This window comes from Callorhinus ursinus, unplaced genomic scaffold, assembly GCF_003265705.2.
Source record: "Callorhinus ursinus isolate GAN/ISIS: 27379988/994484 unplaced genomic scaffold, GSC_fseal_2.0 scaffold18, whole genome shotgun sequence".
Lineage (NCBI taxonomy): Eukaryota > Metazoa > Chordata > Mammalia > Carnivora > Otariidae > Callorhinus > Callorhinus ursinus.
The window spans coordinates 16382658-16409072 of NW_027397080.1; the positions used below are offsets into that span (position 1 = coordinate 16382658).

Consider the following 26415-nt stretch of genomic DNA (forward strand, 5'->3'; position numbering starts at 1 on the left):
TTTATTCATTGGGCTTTCATTTGTTCACCCGTTAGTTCCTTTGTTCCTTGATTGATTCATGCATTCTTATGACCAGAGAATCTGTGCTAGTGGTACTCTGGGTGCTGGGAGCATTGGCAAGAGTCCTAGTCAGTCCTTGCCCTGGAGGAAAACCCAGGAACCAGGGGTCACCAGGTAGAAGGTGCTGAGTACTGTGCTGGGGATGGGGGGGTGGCAGTCAGGGAAGGCCTCCTGAGGAGCCAGAACTTAAAGGATGACAGAGAGAGACTGGTAGATTGGGGGAGCCCTTAGGGACAGGGACCAGTCTCATTAATCTCTGTGTCCCCTAAGCCTGGCACCTGACAGGCAATGATAAATATTTGTTTGTTCATTGAACCTGTGGACCAGTAGCCAATAAGGAGTGCTTGCTGGTGGTTGTGATGTCACCCAGCTAAGGTGAGGCCACCATTCCCAAGTCCCTGCACCTCTACCTCCTCCCCTGCGTCTTCCTCCCTGTCCCTCCTTCCATCTTTCTAAGAGAAAACATTCTTACCTACATCCCACAACCACATTGGGACATACCTGAGCATGCATGCACACGCGTGCGTGCACACACACACACATTCACACACATCCCTGCTCATACATAGAAACACATGTGCCTGCAAAATGTGTCCCAATTGTTGATTACAAAATTGCAGTCATCGATTTCATTGCCTAAAATCACACGCACGCGCGCGCGCACACACACACACACACACACACCTGTGCTCACACACCCTCCCTGCCTTCCCATCATATCCCAATACACATACTTCTCCACCAAACAGCCCTCCCACACACACATCTCCTCCTCCCCAGAGGAGGAGGGATTCTCCTGGTCCTTGGTTTAAAGCTGAAGAAGTAACAGTGGTGGGAGGTAGGATTGAACCCCAGGTATGTCGGGGGGGGGGCGGTCAGGGAGCCCTCCTAGTCACATAGGCTGGTTGTGCTAGAGAATGACACTCAGTTTCTCTAAATCTTGGGTGTGTGTGTGGCGGGGGCTGGCTATCATGCTTCCCCTTCCTCAGTGTGGCCTGAGGCCTGCTTCCTCTGAAAAGCAATCTCCTGAGAGAAGGGCCCCGGCCTGCTCCGCTTCGTCCTACATCCCTGTGCCCCCACTTGTGGGGCTCCTGAGGGAGGCAAGGCAAGGTGATTGGCTCCGCGCAGTGGCTCTGGTGACAGCAATCTGAAGTCCACGGGCTGTGGAGAACTTGGGTAAGGCCTGCCGGCATCTGGTCCTCAGTTTTCCCAGCTGCGAAAAGGGGGTGGGGATGCGCTTCAATGACAGAGAAAAGTTGCTTCTTAACCTGAAACCCACCCAGTCTAAAACGGCAGGTGCTCCTGGGGTTGAGGAACCTGCCCCTTTGGAGGGGACCTTTGGGAAGGTTGCGCTGGGGGCTCAGGTCTGGGGGCAAGCGCTGGGGTGCAGGGAGAGGGCTGGGAGAGCCCAACCCCCCCCCCCCCGTCACCCGGGGGAGGCTGGAAGTGGGAGCGGGCGGGCCCGGGATCTGAGGGGCCCCTCCCCGCCTCGGGCTTGGGGCTGGGGCGTGACTGTGAGCTCTCCCCGCCGCCGCCGCCGCCGCAGGGCTTCAATAAGAGAAGTCCGAGGCGGCTTCCTCCTCCGGGCCCAGAGCGGGCGGCGGTCAGAGGCCGGCAGCTCCCCAGCTCCCCCCCGCCCCCCGCCCCGGTCCCCCACAACGTCTGCACTCGGCGGCTGCTGGGAGCCCGGCCGGCTCGCCTGGGGTCCATCCGAGGCGGCCTCCCCGGGGACCAGGTAGGCGGCCGTCAAGTGGGGCTGGACCGGCCGCGTGGCGCCCCGCCTCCGGTCCGCCCGCGCCCCGGTGGGACGGCTGGGGCGGGGGGCGAGGGGAGGGAGGCTGAACTGGAGGAGGAGGGACCTCACCCCCGAAAAGGACCTCAAGAGGAGAAGTGAGGAGACCTGGAGAAGGAGACGGATAAAATCTGGGGAGGGGGGCTGAAGGAATATGAGGAAAGCAGATTAAAGGGACCCCCTAAAAAGGTCTGGTAGGAAAAAAACGGAGGGAACCTGTAGAGGGAAATTAATAGAATTTGGGAAGGGGGCTGAGTCAGGGAAGAGGGACTAAAGAGACCCTCCCAAAGGGGCTGGGGAATAAACTGAGGGGACCTTGAAAGTGAGGGTCTGGGGAGAAGCTGAGCGTTCTGGAAGAGGGGAACTAGGTGTGGGGGGGGGGTGAGAGGACCAGGTGAGGGAGTTGGCTGGAGGAGGTCAAGGAGAACCATTTCTGGAGGATGCAGAATGTGGAGCACAATTCCGGGGGTCTGGTGGGGCGGGGAGGCTGCCAAAATTGCAGCCCCCTCACCTGCCCGCCCCCGCACTGGTGGGCGGGTCCCGGATGGCGAGGGGACTACTCCAAGGCGCTAGAGGCGTGGGTCCCGGCTTCCTGGGGAAGTCCCCGCCCTCAGCAGGGATGGGCCTCTCTGGGTGCCCCCTTCCCGCCCCCAGTGGCGGTCTCGGTCCACGTTCCCCCTGGGATCCGGGAATTGCTGGCAGCCCCGACGGAAATCCTGCTTTTGACCGCAGTTGCCCGGAGAGGCTGTCTCCGTAGCAACCAGAGGGTGGAAAGGCAGAGCCCTGCGCTTCACGCTTAGCTGCTGTTGGGCGCCTTGCCCACGCAGCCCCCTTTGGTACCCCTTCCGCCCCCATTTTGGGTCCTCAGTCAGGGGCAGGTTTCTGGACAGAGGGGTAAGGCACTGATGCTCAGTGTTCAGGCATCCTGGGGTGAGGATCTGCAGTCGCAGGGACTTAGCCAGGCTGGGCCCTCGATTGCTGTGTGACTTTTGACAAGTTACAGGGCTTCTCTGGACCTCATTTTCCTCATTTGAATTTGGGGGGAAATTACCTTTGCCCCTACTCAGCCCCCATCCCCCACCCCATCCCAAATCCCCAGAATCAGGTGTTTAGAAAGCAGTTTTTGCAGTGTCCTGGAGGATTAAGAGTTATTACTGACCTAGGAGGGATCCTTTCCTTCACCTTCTCAAAAGCATTGGAGCGGGTACAGAAAGCCTGTCAGGGCCTCTAGGACCAGCACACAAGTGACATCTCGTAAATAAATGTTTGTAGATCTGTTGAAGTCCCGTACTGGAAAAGTTGGCAGGTTTGAGGTCTGTCCCCAACCCCTATGGTACCACACCCAGTGACCGTGAGTATTTTGGCATCCTTCCATCTGTGATGGTAGTGGGAGAGCAGGGCTCTGTTCTCACTTCACAGATAGGAAGAGGGAGGTTCAGCAGTCAAGGACTGACGGGGCCAAAAGTAGGGACTCGGAATCCAGAGCATCTTGTCCCCGATGTGATGAAAGAAGTAGCCAGAGCTGAGGCCTGAGTTCCCTCCTCATCCCTACTAGACCCCTTGTAGCCTTGTAGATAGGGGAGTGGGAGTGGGTGGCTGGCGAATTGTGGGAGGTGTGGCATTCATGCGCTCCATGAACCCAGTCGGCCTGAAGCTGTGAGTGAGGTGTCAAGAGTGTTTGTGAGTATGGTTTGGGTTTTGAGTGAATGAGCATGAGCCTGTGAGCATATGTGTGGGTGTTTGGGTGTTCTCTACAGCCACCTGAAGCAAATGTGGCAAAGGAAGTGGCCAGACCTTGGGAGGTTGGGTAGGGGGACCCCAGAGCTGGGGAAGGGGAAGCCAGGGCCCTTTGTGCACCAAGCAGATCAGCAGACCACCTGGCTTGAGGATTTGGGCTGATATAAGGTGGAACCAGGGAAGGAGGCTTCCTGTCTGGCCACACTAGAATCTAGACTCCTATTCCCTCAGCATCCCTGGCTCCCATCTCCTCAAAATCTTGAATACCTACAGACCCTTAGAAGCTGGTGGGTGACTTCTCAGCAACAGATGAGAACCCACCTTTACCCACACAAGTGGAGAAAATTCAGCTGACACCTTCAGGATCATGTGGGGGATAAAGCTAGTGTGGCAAAGATTAGGGCCCCTCCCTCACATGCCGCCACCACACCTGGCCCACAAGTGGTAGAATCAGACTGGGGTATGTCTTCTGAGGCCCTGGGTATTAGGGGTGGGGTGTTATGAGGCCTCAAGAAAGAATGGTGTGGGATGGTTAGAGGTTCAATGAGAGATGAGGCCTCCATGAAAGAGTTGGGGGTTAGTAAGAGACACTGGAGTTCACTGAGGGGCAGAGAGCCTCTGCGGGTGAGGGGTTGGAAGCCTTCAGTCAGAGGGCTCCGTTCTCCATGAGGGGATGCGGCACAGTGCGGCTGAGACTTGGGCCCTGCTCCTGGCCGACCCAGAGCCCTGAAGAGTAGCCGGAACTCTTGCAGGATGGTGGTTTCCTGCTGCTGCCCAAAGTCCCAGTTCCCTCTTTCTGAAATCCCCCAGGCGACTGAACAAGCTCAGCCCTCCCACCTCACCCTGGGAGCTTCTCTTCTCCGCCCTGCCGCTCCCTGTCCCTGGGCCGCGGAGGGGCCTTCCTCAAGGGAAGGGAACGGAAGTGAAAGTTCACTGAGCACCAGCTGTGTGCCTGGTGCTTTCGCATTTGATGCTCAGAAGCAACCCCATGAGGTAGAGATTTATATTCCTATTTCCTAGGCAAAGAAGCTACAGCTCAGAGAGGTGAACCGACTTCCCCAAGCTAGTTGTCAGGCCATGTAGAATTAAGCTTAAATCTGTCTCCAGGTCCCACAGATACTTGGCAGGGGTTAGGGGGCACAGGACATCCTGGGTCTACATCAAAGCCCTGACATGGCTTCGGGAAGTTTGGACCTCAAGAAAGGATGGGTGGGCCTGGGGCTCCTATGTTGAGGAGCAGGGCTAAGCCTGAGGCAGACTCCCCGCTGAGTGGCCAGCTGCCATATGGCCGGGGTGGTATGTTCACTTGGCCATGGGTTGGAAATATGACGTATACTCGTCAGGGACAGCGTGACCTCCTGCGCGGGCTCTGAAGAGCACAGGCACAGTGTGAACTGAACTCTGGACCTGAATTAATGGTCCTGGTGCTTTGCTGCTCACGGTCTTCAGCCTCATTTGGCCACTGCACACTGGGTAAGAGGCACGTCTTTTCAAGCCTTCCCAACAGGTGCACAGAAGGTACAGATGCAAAAACTGAGGGAAGGGCCGATATCATTCATCCAGGGTCCCGGAGCTGACAGTGTAATACACAGAACAGGGGCGCCTGGCTGGCTCAGTCGGTAGAGCATGCAACTCTTGATCTGAGAGTCATGAGTTCAAGTCCCATCTGGGGCATAGAGTTTACTTAAAAAAAAGAAAAAGTAAAAGAACAGAGCTGGGGAGGGCCACACAGAGGGAGACATGGAAGGCAGGAGCACCCTGGTCCAGGATGGGCCTCAGCTCTGATACCTACAACCTGATCTTGACACAGATGAGGCTCTGGAAATTAACTCTAACTCCTATCAACCAGATGTTTAAAGGACATAAACAGACCCGGGTCCCTGCAGTGACCAGAATGCTGGTGGCCTCCCCTCTCTGGGCTGTAAGGGGGACTGAGAGCATGTAGCACAGGGCCTGGCATGTTGTAGGTTCTCTTGCTTCTACTAGGGCTACAAAATAGAACAGTGCTTAGAGTGGGATTGGAGCCAAATGGATTGGGGTTGCATTTAAGCCTCCCCTTACTTGCTGTGTGATCTCTGCGACTCAGTTTGCTTATCTGTAAAAGATGGGTAGTAATAAAAGCTACTTCCTAGGCTAACTAAATGAGATCATGGATGGCAATTGCTTGGCACAATGCCAGGCATTAAGTATTTAATAAATCAGAAATTTTAGACTAATAGTTACTGCCACCCAGACTTCTAGGAAGTCAAATCACTCTCCGCAGAGTTGGTGGCACCACTTAGGATCCGAGGTGGACGGGGACAGAAAGTCCTAGGGGCTGTCTGTCTGCAGATGCCTGAGCACAGAGGACCCAACCGGCTGCTTCTGCCTTTTTTCCTCTGCCTTTGACTCTTTAGTTCCCCAAGTTTCTCTTAATTTCTACCTTTCTCTTTTTTGGTCTCTGTCTCTCTGTTGTCTTTCTGTTTCTCATTTCTGTCTCTTTCTTTTTATTCCTTCCTGGCAGGGAACTGCGGGAGCCAGCTAGTACTGGCTCTGGGGAGCTGATCGTGTGAATCTCCTCCCAGCACAGCGCTCAAGAAGTCACCTCGGTTACTTGAAATCAACCATGGTGGGGATATTTATACAACGGAAATCAGCAAATGCTATAAGTCAGGGCCTTTTTATTTTTCCCCCTTTGAGAGTCAGTATGCCAGCACACCACACTGGGTTTCTCTTTGTCTCTCTGTGTCTCTCTGTCTCTGTCTCTGCCTCTGCCTTCTCATTCTTTCCTCTGACAAAGCCACGTGAGTGTGGTCACATCCAGCGTGCCCCCCCCAACGCCTTGGACCATGCAGATGCCAGACCCTGTGCCCCACCCCCTCACCCCACATCTCCCCAACCCCTTCAGCATACTGGTGCCCAGAGAGCCTTGCCTAGCCCTGGACTTTGGTCCCCAGCAGGCCGGGGAGTGCCAAGTCCTGAGACCTGCTCCCCACTGCCTGTTCCCCACACTGTCCGCCCTGCCAGGGCTCTTCCTCAGCCCACAGAATCCTCTGCCTCCTCCTCAGAGGCTCACCATTTCTGAACCGCCCCCCCCTACCCCAACCCCATTCCAAGCATGCAGAATTTGGGACTCCCATTAGGCTGACTTAAAAATGTTGTGGTGGGGGGGGCGCCTGGGTGGCTCAGTCGGTTGAGCGTGCGACTCTTGATCTCGGGGTTGTGAGTTCAGCCCCACGTTGAGCCTCCAGGCTACTTTAAAAAAAGCATTAAAAAAATAAAAATGTGATATTTATCTGGGTATTTTTGGAAGTGGCAACCTCGTCTCGATGTGGGGACCAAGAGCTTGTACAAATCTGTGTCTCTTTTAGAGAGGTGCTCTGTGTGGGTCTGTGACCTGGGAGAGAGCTCTGTCTATCTCTGTGTGTCCCTCTGGGGGCTCTGTACCTCTGTGATTGCTGGCAGGAATGGCTGTAATTATCCGTGTCTGTGACCAGAAGATGGAGAGAAGTGGCTCAGATTCTGGAGCCAAATGTCAGGATTCATCATGTGTGTGACCTCAGGCGGGTCTCTAAAACTCGTTATGCCTCAGTTGCCTTATCAATAATAGTAATACGTCAGAGTGTTGTTATGAGAATAAAACGCAGTCGAGTATGTCAAGTGTTTAACGCATGCACCTAGTGAGTGCTATAAATCCTGTCTGTACTGTTCTCGTGGAGAGGCGGTGCGTATGGGGTGCGTGTGTGCACATGTGTGTGTAGGTGGGTGAGGGCCGGGGGCGTCCGTGTGTGCGGACGTGGCTATCCTTGAAGATGTCTGTGTAGAGAGGAGCACAGAGTCTCTGTGAGGCGCTGCGTGTAGCTGAGGTAATGTGTGCGTCCAAGAATGTGTGGATCTGGGTGTAGGCCGTTTGCCATTCGCGATGGGTTGGTGTCTTCCCGTGAGAAGACCTCCATTCTCACCCTGTAACCTTTGTTTTCATCTTACTCCCATCTGTCCCCGCAGTGCCTGAAATCCCTTCATGCCCTGGGCCCTGGATGCCCCCCACCTCCACCTGTATTCTCTCCCTGGCCCTGACCAGCCCTCGGTGTCTTGGAGCCTCTCAGACACAGTGGTTGCACCCCAGGGGAGGGGTCCTGAGGTGAAGATCACAGCAATGGCTTAGTGAACATAGGCTATTTTAGGGCTCTCACCACAACCCAGCCCGCCTTGCAGTTCACCAGATGGGTGTCACTCCCCTACACACACCAGAGAACAGTTACAGTGACGAGCGAGAGGGGCTGGTGAGTCTAGAGTAGGGGTCAGGGCACTGATGTGACAGAGCCATCGGCTGGGCAGCTGTATCCGGTGGAGCCAGGAAGCCTTCCTGGAAGAGGTGAGTATACTCAGTAGGAGGAGCAGGACCCAGAGAGAAGAGGAGGAGCAGGAGATCCATAAGGGAACTGGACTTGGGGGTCAAGAAAGGCAAGGTGGGGACACCTGTCACATTTGTCCTCAGCCCCTCTGGGGGAAACCAGGGTTCACTGGGTTGGCCCCACCCTACCACTCTCCATTCCTCTCACATCTTAAGAAACCCTCTCCCCAGCAGTTCCTCTCTAAGTGTTGCAATGGCAGAGTTTCTGGTGGGGCGTGGGGAGCCCTTGCTCAATGATCTGCCTGCCCTGTTGCTCAGAGGACATAGCTTTCGGGAAAGTCTCGGCTCGCGTGGAGGCTCCCCAAGGGATCCTGGTGGCCCTGGCTTCTGACCTGGGGCTTTACCTGGTGCGGGCATAGGAGCAAGCTCCGGAGGTAGGTGTCCACCTTCACCTTGCCACCAGCCATAACCCTGGGGCTGCTGGGGCTTAGGGAGCCCAGGGAGGGAGCAGAGGCAGTATGCAGAGGAAGGCCCGCTTTTAGGAGCCGGTGACTGGGGGGGGGGGTGCTGTGAGTGAGCTGGGCATGGCTTGATAGAAATCCAATGAAAGCCGTGGGTCTAACACAAAAAGATAAGTATCTGAGTAGGAGTCTGTCACCCTCAGAGGCAGCGTGTGTGCCTCTGTATGCGTGTGGTACCTGTGCATCCGAGCTTGGGCTTGTGTGAGAGTTCGTTTGTGTTAGTGTCCTGGTGTTGTTGGTGAGCACACTCATGCAAGTGTATGCTGTGGGTGTTGGTGTGCGACTGTGTGCTGGTGTGTGTTGCTGAGTTGGTGTGTCAGGTGGATATGAGTGTGAGAGAGCTGGTGTGGGTGGGGTGTCCTGTGTGAGGGTAGATGTGTAAGTTTGCCAGGGGCGGTGGGAAGTAAAACGGAGGCAGAAGTCACGCTGGGACCGAGCCCAGCCCTGGCTTCCTGAAGAGGGCAGAAGCTGACAGCTGGCTTGCAGGAACCCTGGCTGAGCCTTCATCTTCCATGTCCTTCTCGCTCGCCCTCAGGTCTCTGGCCCCTCCCAAGGACCATGCCGCAGCCCTGCTGACCCAGGAGTAGGGGCCTGAAGGGTGAGTGGGGAGAGTGGGGACGGAGGACTTTCAGGGTCGGGAAAGGGGGTGGGGTGGCCTTCCTGAGCCCCACAACTCATCACAGCCCCCTCCTCCTCCAAGAGCCCTGTTGCTAGGTAACAGATGGGGGAGCCACAGAGAGGCAGCTTGAGAGGCCAGAGGCTGGACCCACAACAGGAAATGGCCTTGATCCCCTTCTGCAGGGACTCTTCAGGTGCAGACATACAGAGCCCTCACACACACTCACACACAAACATGTCTCGATACCTAGACATGCACGGACACAGAGGGAGACACACACACACAGACATTCACACCTACTCCCACAGGTACACACACACACACACACACACACAGGCACATATACCTCCACACAGGGCTATGCACGTGGTCATACACACCGGCACAGAGGCACCTACTCGCACAGAGATACACACACACAGGAACACACATACACACTTTCACAGAAACAGCATGCACACGTATACACTCAGAACACACGAACACACACAGAGCCATCACATGCACAGAGACCTGACCCACACTCATATACTCACACAGACACACAAACATTCACAAGAGGCTACACACACATAGACACATCCACAGGCAAACTCACAAATACTTAGAGACACACAAAGGACACACATATACAAGCCTCTGAAGAAGTCACAGAAACACAATGTATTGAAGCAAGAGGAGGCAAAAATACCTTATCAATAAACACAGCAGCATCCCAAAGCAGAAAACCAGCCCACAAAGGGTATGCATTTTATCTGCAAACATATGGCAGCAGCTGGGAGGTAGACCCAAAGGCAGCCTTGCCTCACCTTTACCCTTCACCAGGGAGGACCTTGAGAGGGAAACTGCATGCCTGCATGAGTGTGTGTGTGCACATGTGCATGCATGTGTACATGGGGAGCCTATCCGGCAGGGGCCCCAGAATGAAGCGTACCCTATTCTGTAGCAGGGCGCCTGGAATGGGCTGTGTGTTCTGCAAGAAGTTGGAGCCGGGGCTCAAGGAGGATGTTTGCCTGGAAAGGGACTTCAGGGGCAGTGGGGCTGTGGACCGCTATGGCCCTGACCCTACTCAGGCCCAGACTGCGTCCTCCTTTGCCCATATCCCCAACTACAACTTCCCCTCTCAGTCCACCAGCCATGCCTTCCTTGATGGAGGCGCCATCAGGAGCATCTCAGGTGAGTCTAGTGGGCTGGAGGCGGGCACTGCCTGGCCCCTGGGAGAACCTGGGGGAAAGGGAAACATCTTTAGGAGGCTCCAGTATGACGTGGGAGATACCGCCCTGCTTTCAGAGCACAGTCTGAGGGAGAATGTACAGCCCTACCTCAGAAATCCTGGTCTGAGGGGAAGACAGCTCTGTTCCCATCTGAGAGAGGGACCCTGATGACAGGCCCAAGTGAGGAAGAGGAGGAATGGGTGACTTGGGGACTCCCCAGGGTGTGAGGGATGGGCTGGAAACCATATGCCCTGAATCCATGGGAAACCAAGTTGCGAAGCCCAAATCAGAAATCCACTGGACTCCAAAGGCCTTTGGGAACCAGGCACTGCAGCCATGGGGAGGCACAGAGCCTGGCTGGGGAACAGGACTCAGGGGGTGAGGTGTGCAGGTCCCTTGGAGTCCCCTGCCCCATGCCCTACTCTGCTGAGTAGCCCTGACTCTGCAGGGACTGGGGTGACCCTGTTCATCGCCCTGTATGACTATGAGGCCCGGACAGAGGATGACCTCACCTTCACCAAGGGTGAGAAGTTCCACATTCTGAACAACACGTAAGTAACCAGGCCACCCGGCTCAGGACATGGCTGGGGCTGGTAGCAGGACCCAGAGAGGAATCTTACCTGGTCCCTCAGAAAGATCCAGCCTAGCTGGGGACACAGATACAGGACAATAACAATTCTGAGTAATTGCTACTATGTAGGTGGAGCATGAGGACATATGGGCCCAGAAAGAACACTAAATATGGTCTCAAGGCTAGTGATCAAGGCAGGCTCCCCGGAAGAGGTGATTTCTAAGGTGAGACTAGAAAAAAATGAATAAATGTTGAAGGAAGAGGTGAGAAAAGAGGAAGAGAGAGTGAGAATGAGAATAAATGTGACTTCTGGAAACCACCAAGTGGTCATTCAGTCTAGGTGGATCATAGAGTATGAGGTGTAGAATGGAGAGAGCAGAAGCTAGAGAGGCAAGTGGAAACAGATTCTGCAGGGGTTTTTTAAGCCATGTTGAAGAATCTAGATTTTATCCAGAAGGAAATATATAGTCATTGGGGGTAGGGGAGGATTTCAGTGGGGAGGTGATTGAGTTAGCTGTCCACTGCCCACCCAAACCCCAGCCCAGCTTAGGAGCCAAAGATGAAAGCCAGGAGGCCCACATGCCCCCAGACATGTTGCTTCTGCAGGGAAAATTCTCCTGGGGTAGCTTCAGTGGCTGAGAGCAGAACAGACAAAAGCCCTGGGGTGTGTGTGTGTGTGTGTGTGTGTGTGTGTGTGTGTGTGTGTGTGTGTATGTGCGCGCGTCTAAGGTGAGGGGCTGGCAGGGCTAGTCTCCACCTGACCCTTCGCATGGCCCTGCCTGGCCCCAGTGCTCCAGGGGGCTGGGCTGCCATTGACCCCCTGTGTCCTGTGTCTGCAGTGAGGGTGACTGGTGGGAAGCCCGGTCTCTCAGCTCTGGACAAACTGGCTACATTCCCAGCAACTACGTGGCCCCTGTGGACTCCATCCAGGCCGAAGAGTGAGTAGGGGGTGGGAGGTGGCTATTCCTGTGGACAGGACAGGACCCTGGAGTCCAAGGCCACCTCTGAGTCACAGCCCCACTCTGAGCCTATCTTCTTACCCATATTTCTGTGAGGTCATTGTGAGAATAAGAGAAGAAAATAATGACGTTTATGACAGTAAATATTTATGTAGCTTGTCCTATGTTCTGGGCACTATTCAAAGTGCTTTCTGTGTATTAACAGAGTTAGGAACTAATATTATCCTGCTTTATGGAAGAGGCAAGTAAGGCACAGAGAAATTAAATATCCTACCCAAGTTCACATGGCTAGTAAGTAGGTGGGGTTGGTATTTGAACCCAGATAGTCTGGCTGCACTTGCAAAGCATTATACATATTGACTCTCAGCAATAACAGCAGCATAATGAGCTTTTAAAAAATTGTAAAATGCTAAACAAATGCAAGGGGATATTACTTAGAATTAATGCTGTTAAAGGGGCGCCTGAGTGGCTCAATCAGTTGACTCTTTTTTTTTTTTAAGATTCATTTATTTATTTTAGAAAGAGAGAGCACGAGCAGAGGAGGGGCAGAGGGAGAGAGAGATAGAGAAGCAGATTCTCCGCTGAGCACAGAGCCCGATCCCATGACCCCAGTGGAAACCAAGAGTCGGATGCCCAACCAACTGAGCCACCCAAGTGCCCAGCATCCGACTCTTGATTTCAGCTCAGGTCATGATCTCAGGGTCCTGGGATAGAGCCCCGCATCTGGCTCTGAGCTGAGTGGAGTCTGCTTGTCTCTCTCCCTCTGCCCCTCCCCCCACTGGCACACACACACACACACACACTCTCTCTCTCTCTCAAATAAATAAATAAAATCTTGAAAAAAAAAGAATTAATTCTGTTAAGGAGACAGGGAATTATCATTCATGGTGTATCATTATAAACTGAGATACGACCACAGGGACTTTACCTACCTTGAGTCATTTAATTCTCATAGTCACACTATTGATATTATTGTTGTCCCCATTTTACAGATGAGAAAACTGAGGCTCACAAAAAAAACCCTTTTATCTATGTGCACATATACATACATGTATGGGAAAAGAGAAGATTGGAGAGACTGCAGAGTGGGAGTCACCAGCACTTGGTGACTAATTTGCCATTGTATTTGGGGTGTGGGAGGAATCAAGGGTGACCCAAAGTCTTCTTGAGGAACTGAGTGGGTGATGGTGCCATTTGCTAAAGTGGGAAACACAGGAGAAGGTATAGGTATCTGGGTTATGGTGGAGGGACTTGTTGGGTTGAGGTTCGCAGAGAGGAACACCCAGGTAGAAGACACTGCCAGCAATTGGATTAGGCTGTGCTTTGTATGAGAGGGGCCCAACCCAGGCCAAGCTAGGCCACTGAATTAGCCCAGAGGAAGGGGAAACTTTTCCTAGGTGGCACTAAGGCTCTTTGTTTGCTGTGGCTCTTGCGGAGGGCACCACTGGGCTGGGGTGGAAATCTGGGCCTCTTCAGAGTGGAGGTGACAATTAAAGCTGCATGGGAGGGTGAAGGAAGGGGAGGAGAGCGAGAAAGAGATTGGCCCTAGGACCCAACTTTGAAGAAAGCGGCCTCAAAGGAGAAGTTGCTGTTGGAAAACCAGGCCAAGCCAAGTCAGAACAGCCAAGAAGCGGGTGTAGGAGAGGTTGCAGGAAACTAGAAAGGGAGTGTCGGAGGCTGCCACTGGATTTGGCAATGGGGGTGACCTTGGTGAGTGATCTCTCTGTATGAGGTGGGGGTGGGGGCCAGACAGCAGAGCCTGGGAGGGAGTAGGAGGTGAGGAAGTGGAGACCCAAGCGTGAAGTGCTTTTTCCAAGTGAAGGGAAGGTGAGAGATATAGCAGAATGTTGATGGCAAGTTAGGGCTTAGAACAGTTTTTTGGGGGGAAGGAAGAAATGGGGGCATATGTAGAGGTTGGTGGGATGGAGAGGCTGCAGGTGGGGGTGGGTTGGTACGGGAGAGGTGTCCCTGAGCAGAGGGGAGTGGTTGGGGTCCTGAGCTCAGAGTGGGTGAGGCTTTCATCCAGGGAGAGTGGTAGGAGTCATGGAGGAGAGAAAGGGTGATGATGCAGAAGGTGGGAGGTATGGGGTGTTCAAGCTTGCATCCACAGCTTAGAGGTAGTGTCACGAGCCCTGAGAGGCACTCGTTGCAGTGTCATGGTTAAGAGCAGTGTCGTGGTTAAGAGTGCAGGCCCTTGAGCAGACAACTTGTGTTCCTATTCTGGCAACATAGCTTAAGAGCGTGTGGCCTTGGGCAAGTTGCTTAACCACTAGGTATCTCCATTTCCTCATCTGTGTAGTGGGAGTTAATAATAGGACCTACCTCACAACGTTGTTATAAGAACTAAATAGGGGCGCCTGGGTGGCTCAGTTGGTTCAGCGACTGCCTTCGGCTCAGGTCATGATCCTGGAGTCCCGGGATCGAGTCCCGCATCGGGCTCCCTGCTCAGTGGGGAGTCTGCTTCTCCCTCTGACCCTCTTCCCTCTCGTGCTCTCTATCTCTCATTCTCTCCCTCTCAAATAAATAAATAAAATCTTAAAAAAAAAAGAACTAAATAAATACTGGGGCGCCCGGGTGGCTCAGTCGGTTAAACATCTGCCTTCGGCTCAGGTCATGATTCCAGATGGAGCCCCATGTTGAGCTCCCTGCTCGGCGGGGAGTCTGCTTCTCCCTCTCCCTCTGCTGCCCCCCCCGCTTGTGCCCTCTCTCTCTGTCAAATAAATAAATAAATAATCTTCAAAAAAAAAGAACTAAATGAATATAATATGTATTAAAGCAGCGCATGACGTAAAATAAGTACTGCTATTATTAAGTTAATTATTAAGGAAGTAATTACTATCATGGGTATGGGTGGGGGCAGGGCTTTGAAAAAACTTGGGAGTGTGTCCTGTCTACACAGTCCTTCAGTAGTTCCTCCTTCCCCATCCTGCCTGCCCGCTTGGACACTCCTCTACTTGCCAATGCTTTCCTACTCCCCAAACTGTGCCTAGTACCCGGGTGTGGACTGGCCAATTTACTTATTTATTTATTTATTTATCCATTTATTTATTTATTTATTTTTAAAAGATTTTATTTATTTGAGAGAGAGAGTGCGTGCGCGCCCACTCATGGCGGGGAAGGGCAGAGAGAGAGAGGAAGAGCGCACACATGCGTAAGAGAAGGGGAGGGCGGCTTGGAGGGAAGGAGGGGCAGAGAGGGAGAGGGAGAAGCAGGCTCCCCACTGAGCAGGAAGCCGGACACATGGGACACAGGGCTCGATCCCAGGACCCTCCGGATCATGACCTGAGTCGAAGGCAGACTCTTAACCTTAACCGACTGAGCCCCCCAGGCGCCCCAGACTTGCCAATTTAGTAATCAAAGGACATCTGAGTCTTCCGTGGTGCTCGTGTGCCATTCAGTTCCCCCAGTGTCCATTCACGGTGGATTTAAGCCCACGGTTCAGGCCCAGGAAGAATATCCAAGACGGAACAGGAATGCTTGACGCCTGAGGTTGAAGGCGAGACTTGTAAGAACATCCAAATTTCAGAGAGTGGAGGAAAAACAGCAGTCAGAGCCAGGCAGGAGCAGTCAGAAAGAGGGGGAGAGAGGCAGGAAAGGCTGTTGTTTGGAAGTCACAGGAGGAAAGGGTTTGTGGGTAGGGGTGGATGTGGGAAGAAGGATCTGAGAGACTGCCTGGGTGGCGGGAAAGAACTAGGCTGAGCAGCAAAGAATTTCAGGTAGACCTCATCAACCAGTCCTGCAAGAAGGTCGCTTCCCCTCTCTGAGCCTCAAGTTCCACATCTGCAAAATGAGCCCACGGACGAGCAGTAGCGAGATGCGTTAAGGAACTTGGTAGCACCCTGATGAGGTCACTAGCGACTGGGGTCTTAGCAATTTTAGTTGAAGAGAAACCCAGAGAGTGGCGAGGAGAAGCCTAACCTTTATTGGGCACCTACTTCGAGCCCAGCATTCTACGTTCCCCGTCTCTGTGCTTCTCATGATCAGGCTATGAAGCAGGTGTAGGAGCCTCGTTTCCCGAGGGAGGAGATTGAATCTTGGCTAGTGAGGTGGTTTTCCCCAGGAGGCTGAGTTGGGGGTTGAACTGGGTGTCTCTGACTCTTGCTGGCCCTTCCCAACAGGTGGTACTTTGGAAAGATCGGGAGGAAGGATGCGGAGAGGCAGCTGCTCTCCCCCGGGAACCCCCGGGGGGCCTTCCTTATTCGTGAGAGTGAGACTACCAAAGGTGGGGGCCTGGGAAGGGGCAACTGGGAGGCCCAGCTGTTAGGGTGGGGCTGGGAGCAGTGGTGAGGGGCTTGGATCAGGGCCCCGGGCCCAGACTGGGACAGGGGTGGAGGACCAGAGATATGACTGGGACTGGGTTAAGGGGGGGCGTGGCCATCCAAGTTCTGAGTCCCCAGGCATTTGGGCTTCTCAGGCTCTAAGATGGAGAGCGAGGAGGAAAGCCGACTTGAAGGTGACCCTTGCCCACAGGTGCCTACTCCCTATCCATCCGGGATTGGGACCAGGCCAGAGGTGACCACGTGAAGCATTACAAAATCCGCAAGCTGGACACGGGTGGCTACTACATCACCACTCGGGCCCAGTTCGACTCGGTGCAGGAGCTGGTGCAGCACTACATTGGTGAGGGCTGGCTTCCAGGACTGGTGTGTGCTTTGGGTCCCTGAACGGACCCGCTGAGAATTAGGCCCAGAGAGGGAAAGGGGCTCCCAAAGCAGTAGTGGCTGGGGCAGAACTGGAACGCAAGTGTTTGGGTTCCCAGCCCAGGATTCTGCTCGGTAGGATTCCAGAGGAAACAAGTGTGAGGCTGTCGATGTCCAAAGGGCGCCCCCTAATGTCTAGCGGGGCAGGAGGCCCAATAGACCTGACTTGGAGGATGGACTGTAGGGTTGAGAGGAAGCTGGGAATCCATGCCAGGTTTCTGCTTTAGTGAGTTAGGCCAAAGGTAGGTCCATGGAAGGGTGAGGACCTCATGTCCACACCTTTGTCTCGAATGCCGAACTCCATTTCTACCTGTCAGAATCCCACCTTAACCTTGAAGGCCCAGCTGGAGGCCACCTCCTGTGGGAAGGACACAAGTCCCTGCAGGGATCATCTCTCCCTCTTGGTGCCACCTCCTTCCCTGGGCACCAGCATGTTCACCTACTCAGTGGGTCAGGTTGCCTTCTGCCCTAGCCTGTGACCTCACCTGTTCCTAGTTCCTTTCCACTGATGGGGGAGGTAGGTGGGGGGAGGGGGGCGTTGTGTGTGTGCATGAGATGGGATGAGGACTGTGTGGGGCGTCCTGGCCTGCCTGTGACCTTCAACACCCCCCCCCCCAACCCCTGCTCCTCAGAGGTGAACGACGGGCTATGCCACCTGCTCACAGCGGCCTGCACCACCATGAAGCCGCAGACAATGGGCCTGGCCAAGGACGCTTGGGAGATCAGCCGCAGCTCCATCGCCCTCGAGCGCCGGCTGGGCACGGGCTGCTTCGGGGACGTGTGGCTGGGTACGGAGGTCCCGGGGGCGGGGCGAGGGCTTGGGACATCCGGGAGCCGGTGCTGACGAGCCACGACCACCTGGCAGGCATGTGGAACGGGAGCACGAAGGTGGCGGTGAAGACCCTGAAGACGGGAACCATGTCCCCGAAGGCCTTCCTGGCGGAGGCACAGATCATGAAGATGCTGCGGCACGACAAGCTGGTGCAGCTGTACGCGGTGGTGTCGGAGGAGCCCATCTACATCGTGACCGAGTACATGTGCCACGGTGAGGGGCGGGGTCAGGAGGCGGAGTCTGGGGGCGGGACTTGGGGCGAAGTTCAGATGGGTTTCTCTGGGGGAGGGACCTGAGTGGCGATCTGTGATGAGACAGAGGACTTGGAGCAGAGTCCGAGAGGGAGGCCGGGAGGAGTGAAACCACGCGAGTCCTGGGAGTGGGGGCGGGTCCAAGTTTAGACTAGTCGGGGGTTGGGGACGGAGCCTCGGTCGGGGGCGGGGCTTCAGCTGACGGGTGGGGCTTGGACGAATGAAGACCGAATCTGTGATGAGGAAGGATCTGGGGCGCAGTCTGAGTGGGGCGTGTCTAGGGGGACGGAGGAGGAGAAGAAACGAGCTGTGGGCAGAGTCTGGGTGTCTGTGGGAGCGAGCCCTGGGCAAGGGCGGGGAACAGGGGGCGGGGCCAAGCTCTGTGCGAGGGAACTGGGTAGGGGCGGGGCCAAGCGAGGGAAGGCTGTCCTGGAGCTGGGGGTAGTCTTGCTGCTGGTTTTCTGAGTTCCTTTCCTCAGGTAGCTTGCTGGAGTTCCTCAAGAACCGGGAAGGCCAGGATTTGACACTGCCCCAGTTGGTGGACATGGCAGCCCAGGTAAACTGGGACAGCAGCCTTTATTTCAGACTGGCCTCCTATGAACCTCTACAAATCCCTGTGCCCTCAAACACCTGCCCTACCCCTGGAAGTACATACGGTCCCATCCACTGGATCATCTGTGCAACCTGAGGCAGGGCACTGCCCATCTCTGAGCCTCAGTCTCCTCATCTGGAAAGTGGGGTTTTCAAGTGATCTCTCACACAAGCCATGGTGTTCCCATTTCTCCATACCTTGGCCCTGCTAGGTGGCTGAGGGCATGGCCTACATGGAACGCATGAACTACATCCACCGAGACCTGAGGGCAGCCAACATCCTTGTTGGGGAACGGCTGGTGTGCAAGATCGCTGACTTTGGGCTGGCCCGTCTCATTGAGGATGATGAGTACAACCCACAGCAAGGTGCCCTGCCTTTCTTCACCTTCCAAGAGCTCCCCAGTGCACCAAGGGGCTGTCACGGGGCTCCACATATTCAGGAACCATTCCCTCCACTCCCAGACCATCTGGGATACTCCCATCCTGATGTAGTAGAAGAGGCAACTCTAGGTTTGAATCCCAGCTCCTCTACTTACTAGCCAAGTGGCCTTGGGCAAGTCACCTAACCTCTGTGAGCTGTGTTTTCTCATACATAAAATGAAACTATTCAGAGAAAAGTAAGTCAACAGATATTTATCAAGCACCTACCATATGCCAGGCATTACTATAATTCTCAAGTGAAAGACAATAAAGTGTAATGGTGTGAAATCTGTAGCCAGAATGTCTGGGAGTGAATCCTAGGCACTTATAATAAGCTATGTGATCTGGGAAGTTGCTTAAGAGTCAGTGCCTCCTTTTCCAAATCTGTACAATGGGGATAATAGTATCTACCCCACGGGGTTTTTGTGAGGTTAAATGAGTTAATGCATGTAAATCACTTTAAAACAGTGCCTGGCAGAGGCATCTAGCTGGCTCAGTTGGTCGGAAGAGCATGCAACTGTTGATCTCAGGGTTGTGAGTTTTTGGAAAGTTTATTTACTTCAGTAATCTCTGCAGCCAACATGGGGCTTGAACTCACGACCCCAAGATCAGAAGTCACATGCTTTTCTGACTGGGCCAGCCAGGCGCCCCAACATGCCATTCTCTCAATCCAGCTATTCCCAGGGGCCTCCTCGATGACTTCCCCTTCTCTCCCAATCTCTCTAGGGGCCAAGTTCCCCATCAAGTGGACAGCCCCAGAGGCTGCTCTCTTTGGCAGATTTACCATCAAGTCAGATGTGTGGTCCTTTGGGATCCTGCTCACTGAACTCATCAGCAAGGGCCGAGTCCCCTACCCAGGTTTGCTGGGGTGGGGAGGTGGAAGGGTGGGGCATCAAGGGAAGGGCTTCCTCCCAGTTTCCTCTTTGGGAGGGGCTAGGCCCCCTGACCGACAGAGCCCCTCCCTCCAGGCATGAACAACCGGGAAGTGCTGGAGCAGGTAGAGCACGGCTACCATATGCCATGCCCCCCAGGCTGCCCAGCATCCCTGTACGAAGCCATGGAGCAGACGTGGCGTCTGGACCCAGAGGAGAGGCCTACCTTCGAGTACCTGCAGTCCTTCCTTGAGGACTACTTCACCTCCACAGAGCCCCAGTACCAGCCTGGGGATCAGACATAACCTGCTTGGGCATCCACCACCTTTCTGGGGTGCCCACCAATCCCTTCCAATCCCCAGGGCTCTGATCTCAAAGCCCCCAGGATTAGAACCCCAATAGGGTCTTAGCGTATCAGAACAAGCAGGTTGCTCTTGACACCATCTAGGGTAACCCGCTCATTTTAAAGATGGGGCCAGTCCAGGCTTAGAGATCATCCCTCACTCTGGCCCCAAGCACTATCTCTCCCTTTCCCCACTTAGGCTCCTACCTCTAGACTCTCTTCCCACCTCTCCTCCAAAAGAAATGCTCAGACCTTGCCTAGTTATTTATAAAACTGTATACCCTTTTCCTCCCTTACCTCCTATCCCTGCTTTTTTACCCTATCACCCCACCCTGAATTCACCTACTCAATTCTCTTGTGTCTGTAAGTTGCAAAGACAGGGAAAGTTTTTGCTGGATCCATTTCCTGCCAGGTGGACACTGTGGTCCCGGACTAGGGTCCAAGCCCAGGGTGAGGGAGAGGCTTGCTGAGGGCTCACCGCCTCTCTGAACCATGTGTGTGTTTATTGCTTTTTGTAAATAAGAAAAGTGACAATAAGAATCCTTGAGCCATGAAAATTCCTTCTGTTAGGGGGAACGGTGGCCAGAGGAGGGTGAGTGTGACTGCTTTGGCTGCCAGGAGGAGGGGGAGGCGAGAAAGTGTGTTTTGGGATACCCAGAAGTCCTGATGCTTGTCCCCATGTGAGTTTATGACAAGTTGAGAGATGGATACAGAAGATAGGCAACTGGAGCTCAAAATGTCCCCTTCATGACTGAAGCGGCTTTCAATCTGTGTGCAAAGGGTTTGCTAATTCTCTCCTTGATTTCAGCAGATATACCATTCATCACAGGCACAAGGGCAGAACCTGTTAGGCCCCTCTTGACGGGAGCAGTGGGGAAGACCACAGTGGACTCTCTGTAGCTCCCCAAAAGAAGACAGAAGGGAGGGGAAGGGAGAGAGATCTGAGAGCTAGTCTAGCTCATTGGATTTCACTCCAGGCAACTCTACCTCCTAGGGGGCTTTGGAGAGGGTTGAAGGCAGTTTTGTTGGGTCACAAGGACTGGAGGCTCCTGTTGGCAGGTAGTGGGCAGGGATTGGGGGTACTAAACAACCTGCCATGAGCCTCTGCAATGAATTGTCCCGTGTCCTTGCTGCCACTTTGAGAGACTCTGGCAGCTGATGTGCCTCCAAGTGGAAACAAAAGGAACAGGGAATAAGGGTTCCCACATCTCCCATCAGGAACTCGTGGACCCCTGGCTTCCTAAGGGAATGGACTGGGTGGGGGGCAAGAGTCTGGGAGCTAGGAATCACGGCTGCAACTGGCAAACTATTACTAAGTGTTAACCCTGGGAAGGGCCTTTTCCTTGGCAGGACCCCAGGAAAACAAACATGAACAAGACCTGTCTCTGTCCCTGAGGAGTTCACAGCCAGGCTGGGGAGAAACAGTAATAATAATAACTCACTTATTAAGTGCTGCATGCCAGATGTGTCTACATACATCTTTTCATTTAATCCAGTTCTGAGTCTGGGTCTATGATCAGCCCCCATTTACAGATGAGGAAACTGAGGCTCCAGGGTTACATGATGTACCAAGGTCACACAGGTGCTTGTGACCGGGCTGGGACTTGAACCGAGGCCCATGATCTTTCTAGACTCTGGGCTTTAGGAAGTGATCTTATTTGCCCCAGGTAGATATTTGGAGGATCCTCCTCTCTCTAGATACTGGTAGAAAGGTTCCCTGGAAGTCCCCCCACGTTGAGTATCCTATGGAAAGGGGACAAGGTGGCCAATGCAGATTGAGTTCCTGTGCTGAGCCCTGTGCTGGGGACTGCTGAATGGGAGCAGTAGGATGAAGAGAGGCCAAGTGGCTGCTGAGAGAGGTGTCACAGGGGTGGGAGCCTTAGCTCTGCACACTTGAACTCAGGGGCCGTGGCTTCTGAAGAGCCCGTCTCTGGCCGACTAAGCTCACAAGAACCTGCCACACGAGCCAGAGGCCGAATGTGTCCGCCTCCGTGAGTAAGCGGGTAAGCGCACAACTCTGGGGCTGAAGTGCCTGGGGTGCAGCTCCCCTCTACCCCTCACTCGCTGTGTGACTTGGGGCAGGTTACTAATCTCTCCAAGCCTCAATTTCCTCCTCTGTGAAATGGCAATAAAATGTTCAACTCGTGTTTGCCCTCTCTGTCACTACCATTTACAAATTACATATTCTATGCTGGGCGTCCTGCTGAGTGCTCGCCGCCATTGAAGCTTCACAGAACCCCATAAGGAGCAGGCTGTTGTGTCTTCATTCCACTAGTAAGGAAACTGAGGCACAGTGAAGTAAGTAGTTTTAAGTAGAAGAGCAGGGGCTTGAACCAGGTCCTCTGACTCCGGAATCAGTGTTTTTAGTCTCTATAGCTCTCTATAGTCTTCTCCTGGGACCAGAATATTCTTGCCTTTCCAAGGGGGCTATGCCTGGTACCTGGACACCTATATAGTTTAAATGAGCTAGTAGAATAGTGAACCTCCTGGAGTTTGCCAGGCCCTTGGTGCTCCACAGGAGAGACCAGAGCCACCCGAGCCTGGAATCCCTGTATCTACTGGTTTCCTACCCTCCCTCTGGTGCAGCCGAATGAATTCTCCTTTGCACCCCCTTTTCTGTGCATCCTTCTGTTCCCTTCTGATAGAGCACAGTGCAATTGATTAGGCCTCTGTTTTCTCAATTTCAATCACATCCTGGCCCTGCCTCCCTGAGATTACAGGCGGGTCACCTTGATTGCGGTTTCCACCGTTCACAAACTCTTGAGTCGTTTACAAAACCATCTCTCGCCTCATTCACTCCCCCACCTGGCTCTTCTCTGTGATGCTGTGTAGATTTTACTGGCTTAAGACTCAGAGGGCAATTTTATTTCCAAGTTCATGGTGGGGGAGGAGGACACCTAATTAACTAATGTTGGGTGTTTCACATGCATCATCTAATTTGATCCTCACCACAAGGCTGTGCAGCAGTGTGATTATTCCCATTTTTCAAAAGAGGAAATGAAGACTCCGAGAGGCTACAACATTTGCCCAAGCTCACACAGCTGGATGGTAGAGTCAGGATTTGAGCCCTTGGACTTCAAAATCTCATGCATCCCACTGTGTCATATTCCCTTATTTGATGGAGCAGCATGGGAACGTATAATACTAACCCAGAGTCAAGTTCAAGGAAAGAATGGTGTAAGATAGGGGTCTGGAGTAGCCCCATATATGCCCGAGGATTATATTCATAAAAGAACCAAGTCATTTAGTAATTTTCACACATTTACTGATGTCTCCTGTAGGCTCCTGACCAGGAGGCAGAACAGTACATGATTACAACACTTAGGGGCAAAGTCAGTCTGGAGGCCAAGGGAGATTTCTTGGAGGACATGAAAGAAAAGTCTGCCTTATGAAGCAGCCAAAGGGTGAGATCATCTCCCATGGAGGGAACAGCATGTGCAAAGGCTCAGAGATATGGTAGAGCAAGGCCAAGTCAGGCGAGTGCAAATAATTATGTATGGGAGGATTGAGGGTGCAGATGAGGCATGGAAGAAGAAGGTTGGGGGATTAGAGGCAAAAGGCAGAAGGGTCGAAAATCCAAGGGGTATGGCTCCTGAGTTGTAGAGAAAAGTCACAGAAGAAATCTGGGGGGTGGCCAGGACTTATTGGGGGTGTCTATCCTGGATCCTATTGTTTCGGTACTGAGCTGGATGGGCCCACTATCCACTCCAGTAGTTCTCTCCCCCATTTACACACACGCACACGCACACGCACACGCACACCAGCTCCTGGACGGTCCTGCAGTGAGTGAGGTCCATACTCCACCTAGTGTCCATTCTGGGTACTACACCCAGAATTCTAGGAAACTTTCCCCTGGGAGGGGAAGACTGGGTTCCTTTAGGAACTTCCCACCACAGAATGGGAGATAAGGCACAGTTCCTGCTCTCAGAGAGCTCACAGTTTAATGGTAGTGAGGTGAATAGGACAGGCACAGGCTGAAAATGACGATAAATGGTGTGTGGGAGAACAGGGTTGGGTCCTAACTCCGTTGGACAGGGGGAAGTCTGGAAGGCTTCTCAGTGGAGGTGTTGCTTCACCAGAGACTTGCAAAGGGAGTAAAAGTTTGCTTGGTAGAGAAGAAAGAGGACATTCTAGACTTGACAGAATTAAGCGAGCTCAGAGGCAGGGACGTGCAGGGAGTTATAATGAGGTAGGCGTGACTGGAGTGTAAAATTTGAGGGGCGTTTGTGGCTAAAGATGAAGATAACCAGATAGGCATGGGTCATGTCTGCCAAGCATTTGGGCTAGGATTCTAAGCCCTGGACAATGGGAAGCCACAGGATTTTGAGCAGGGGAGTAACAAAGTCAGATTCACTTTTCAGAATGAACCCTCTGGTGACCAAGGCAGAGCTAGGATGGAAGGGTAAGGGGCAGGGCGGGGATACCCCTCTTGATGCAAAGAACCACACCCGGTCACACTAATAGGAGGGTACATGGCTTTGGGCAGGTCTGTGAACCATACATATCAACACATGTGATATCACCTACAGACACGTCAGTGGGATCCCAGGCTGAGCACCCACAGACCAACAAATCCATACTGATACACATGCAGATGCATAACTCGGGTCCAGGAGCCCAAGGGAAACCAAGGACATACAATTATCTCCAGACACAGGCTGACAGTGAGAACCACACATACCATACCCTGACAGACCTAGGAATTCTCTCTCTCTCTCTCTCACACACACACACACACACACACACACACACATGCACATGCGCGCGCGCGCACTCACTCACACATACACAGTGTGGCTGTCAAGGGCCCTACCCTGCCCCCTTCTGTGTCCCCCTCTCCCCCCCCCCCCCCCCCCCCCCCCCCCCCGCCCCGTCCTTCACCACCTCCAGCAGGAACAAAGCTGACCTTTGCCCCCTGGCCTCTGGCCTCTCCTCCCACACCCCCTGCCCAGAGGGAGGAGCTGTTTGAAGTCTGGGCTGCAGCTGGGGTTTCCTGTTGCCTGGAGGAATGTGGGAGGACTTGCGAGGAGGAGGGGCTAGCCCAGGAGGAGGGATAATGGGGGCCTGGGGGCCTTAGATCCCACTGTACCACAATGAGGAGGGGCTTCCTGCTTCCACGGTCTCGTGGGCCCCAGCTCTGAGCTGTTCCCATCCTGAGGAGGGGAAGACCAAGGCCATAATGGCTCCAGTCCAATGGGTCTCTTGATCCTGGATCTGTAGCTCAGGGGCTTAGAAGGGTCCCTCAACCTCTCTCAGCCCCAGTTTCTCCTTCTGCGGGCTGGGCTGAACCACTCTCAAGCAAACCACACCTCCCTTGAGGTGAGCTCCAAGAGTGGGGCTAACCCTAGAACTTTTGTATTCGGGGAAGGCAGTGCCCATGCCCACCCAAGGCTCATTTCACTCTGCCCTTTCCGTGAGCTCAAGGGCCTGGCTCCAGGCTGCTCTGACCTCTCAGTTATTGTCATTATTTTTTTTAAGATTTTATTTATTTATTTGACAGAGAGAGAGTTAGCAAGAGCAGGAACACAAGCAGGGGGAGTGGGAGAGGGAGAAGCAGGCTTCCTGCAGAGCAGCGGGGCTTGATCCCAGGACCCTGGGACCATGACCTGAGCCGAAGGCAGACACTTAATGACTGAGCCACCCAGGCGCCCCAGTTATTGTCATTATTATTATCACGACTCAATCCCTCAACTGGCCCTTGCCAGTTTTCAAAGTGCTTTCATACCCTTGTGCTCAGTAAATCTCCACGGTCCTGCCGGTAAGACAAGGAAGGAATTACTCCTCTATTTTACACATGTGGGAGCTGAGACTTGGTGAGGTGAAGGACATGAGAGTCGATGCACAATCAGAACTGGGCCTGTCTGGCTCCTATTCCACAGGGCCTCCAAACCCTATAGTCCCACAATTTTATCCTAGACTCTCACCTCTACTTCCTAGGGTCTAGGTATACCCTCGTCTGCTGCATTGAAACAAAAGTGGCTAGAGGGAGCTGAACCCAGAAAGGATGATGCAGGCTCTTCCAGAACCTGGGTCCTCTCCTTCAGGCCTGCCTTCTGGGGGAGCGTACAGCTACCCTGCCCAGCCTGTGGTGACCCTGACACTGTTTCTGAGGACTGGGTAGCCCCCTTTTAGACTGCGGCTACTGGAGCAGACATGGAGAGTCGACACTAGGTGGCGGCAGCAGCCCATGGGAAGAATCAGCTTGAGTTTGTCTAGGAAGACCCCCCCCCCAAAATAATTTAGAGAAGCTCCAAGAGAAAGACCTGCAAAACTCGGTAATGTTTGGTTTCCAGTGATGCTCAATACCTTAGGGGCTAACAGTACCCACCCTCTCTGGGAAGGGGGCAGCTGAAACAGCCTGGAGGGGAGGTGCATGCTTGGAAAACAACAACCTAATGTCTATTACTCTCTCACTCAAGGAGCCATGGCCCAACTGGCTGATCTTGCCCTCTGCACCTCATCACTAAACCTCTCCCCTCTCATGCCTTTCCCAAATTACTCTTCATCTCAATCTACCTGGGGCTTCCCATCTCCCCTAAAGCACCCAACTTTCTCCCAAAACTTGATTCAGACTAGGTAAAAGAAAGGGGAACCTGACCC

At 53.6% G+C, this 26415-nt stretch overlaps 1 protein-coding gene across 9 annotated transcripts; it reads left to right on the forward strand.

Moving 5' to 3' along the window:
• Window positions 1-1075: 1075 nt before the first annotated feature.
• FGR (FGR proto-oncogene, Src family tyrosine kinase) lies at window positions 1076-20355 on the forward strand. 9 transcript variants are annotated; one of them, XM_025855947.2, is made up of 14 exons: window positions 1691-1795; window positions 8241-8356; window positions 8979-9041; window positions 10012-10238; window positions 10725-10827; window positions 11687-11785; window positions 15925-16028; window positions 16277-16426; window positions 17139-17294; window positions 17372-17551; window positions 18069-18145; window positions 18393-18546; window positions 19327-19458; window positions 19569-20355. In XM_025855947.2, exons 4-14 carry the CDS (start codon window positions 10022-10024, stop codon window positions 19775-19777), a joined length of 1581 nt encoding a protein of 526 aa, XP_025711732.1. In that variant the 5' UTR covers window positions 1691-1795; window positions 8241-8356; window positions 8979-9041; window positions 10012-10021; the 3' UTR covers window positions 19778-20355. The 9 variants fall into 9 exon arrangements, with proteins under 9 accessions (XP_025711734.1, XP_025711729.1, XP_025711728.1 ...); XM_025855942.2 differs by having other exon boundaries at window positions 1692-1795; window positions 10009-10238; XM_073903115.1 differs by lacking the exon at window positions 1691-1795 and adding an exon at window positions 7839-7943 and having other exon boundaries at window positions 10009-10238.
• The last annotated feature ends 6060 nt before the right edge of the window (window positions 20356-26415 follow it).

Excerpts from the sequence above, each read along its gene's own strand:
- FGR (XM_025855949.2), top strand. The coding sequence starts at position 10,022 with ATGGGCTGTGTGTTCTGCAAGAAGTTGGAGCCGGGGCTCAAGGAGGAT. Across the intron at positions 17,295-17,371 it reads CTTCGGGGACGTGTGGCTGG|GCATGTGGAACGGGAGCACG; the intron begins GTACGGAGGTCC and ends ACCACCTGGCAG. Across the intron at positions 19,459-19,568 it reads GGGCCGAGTCCCCTACCCAG|GCATGAACAACCGGGAAGTG; the intron begins GTTTGCTGGGGT and ends CCCTCCCTCCAG.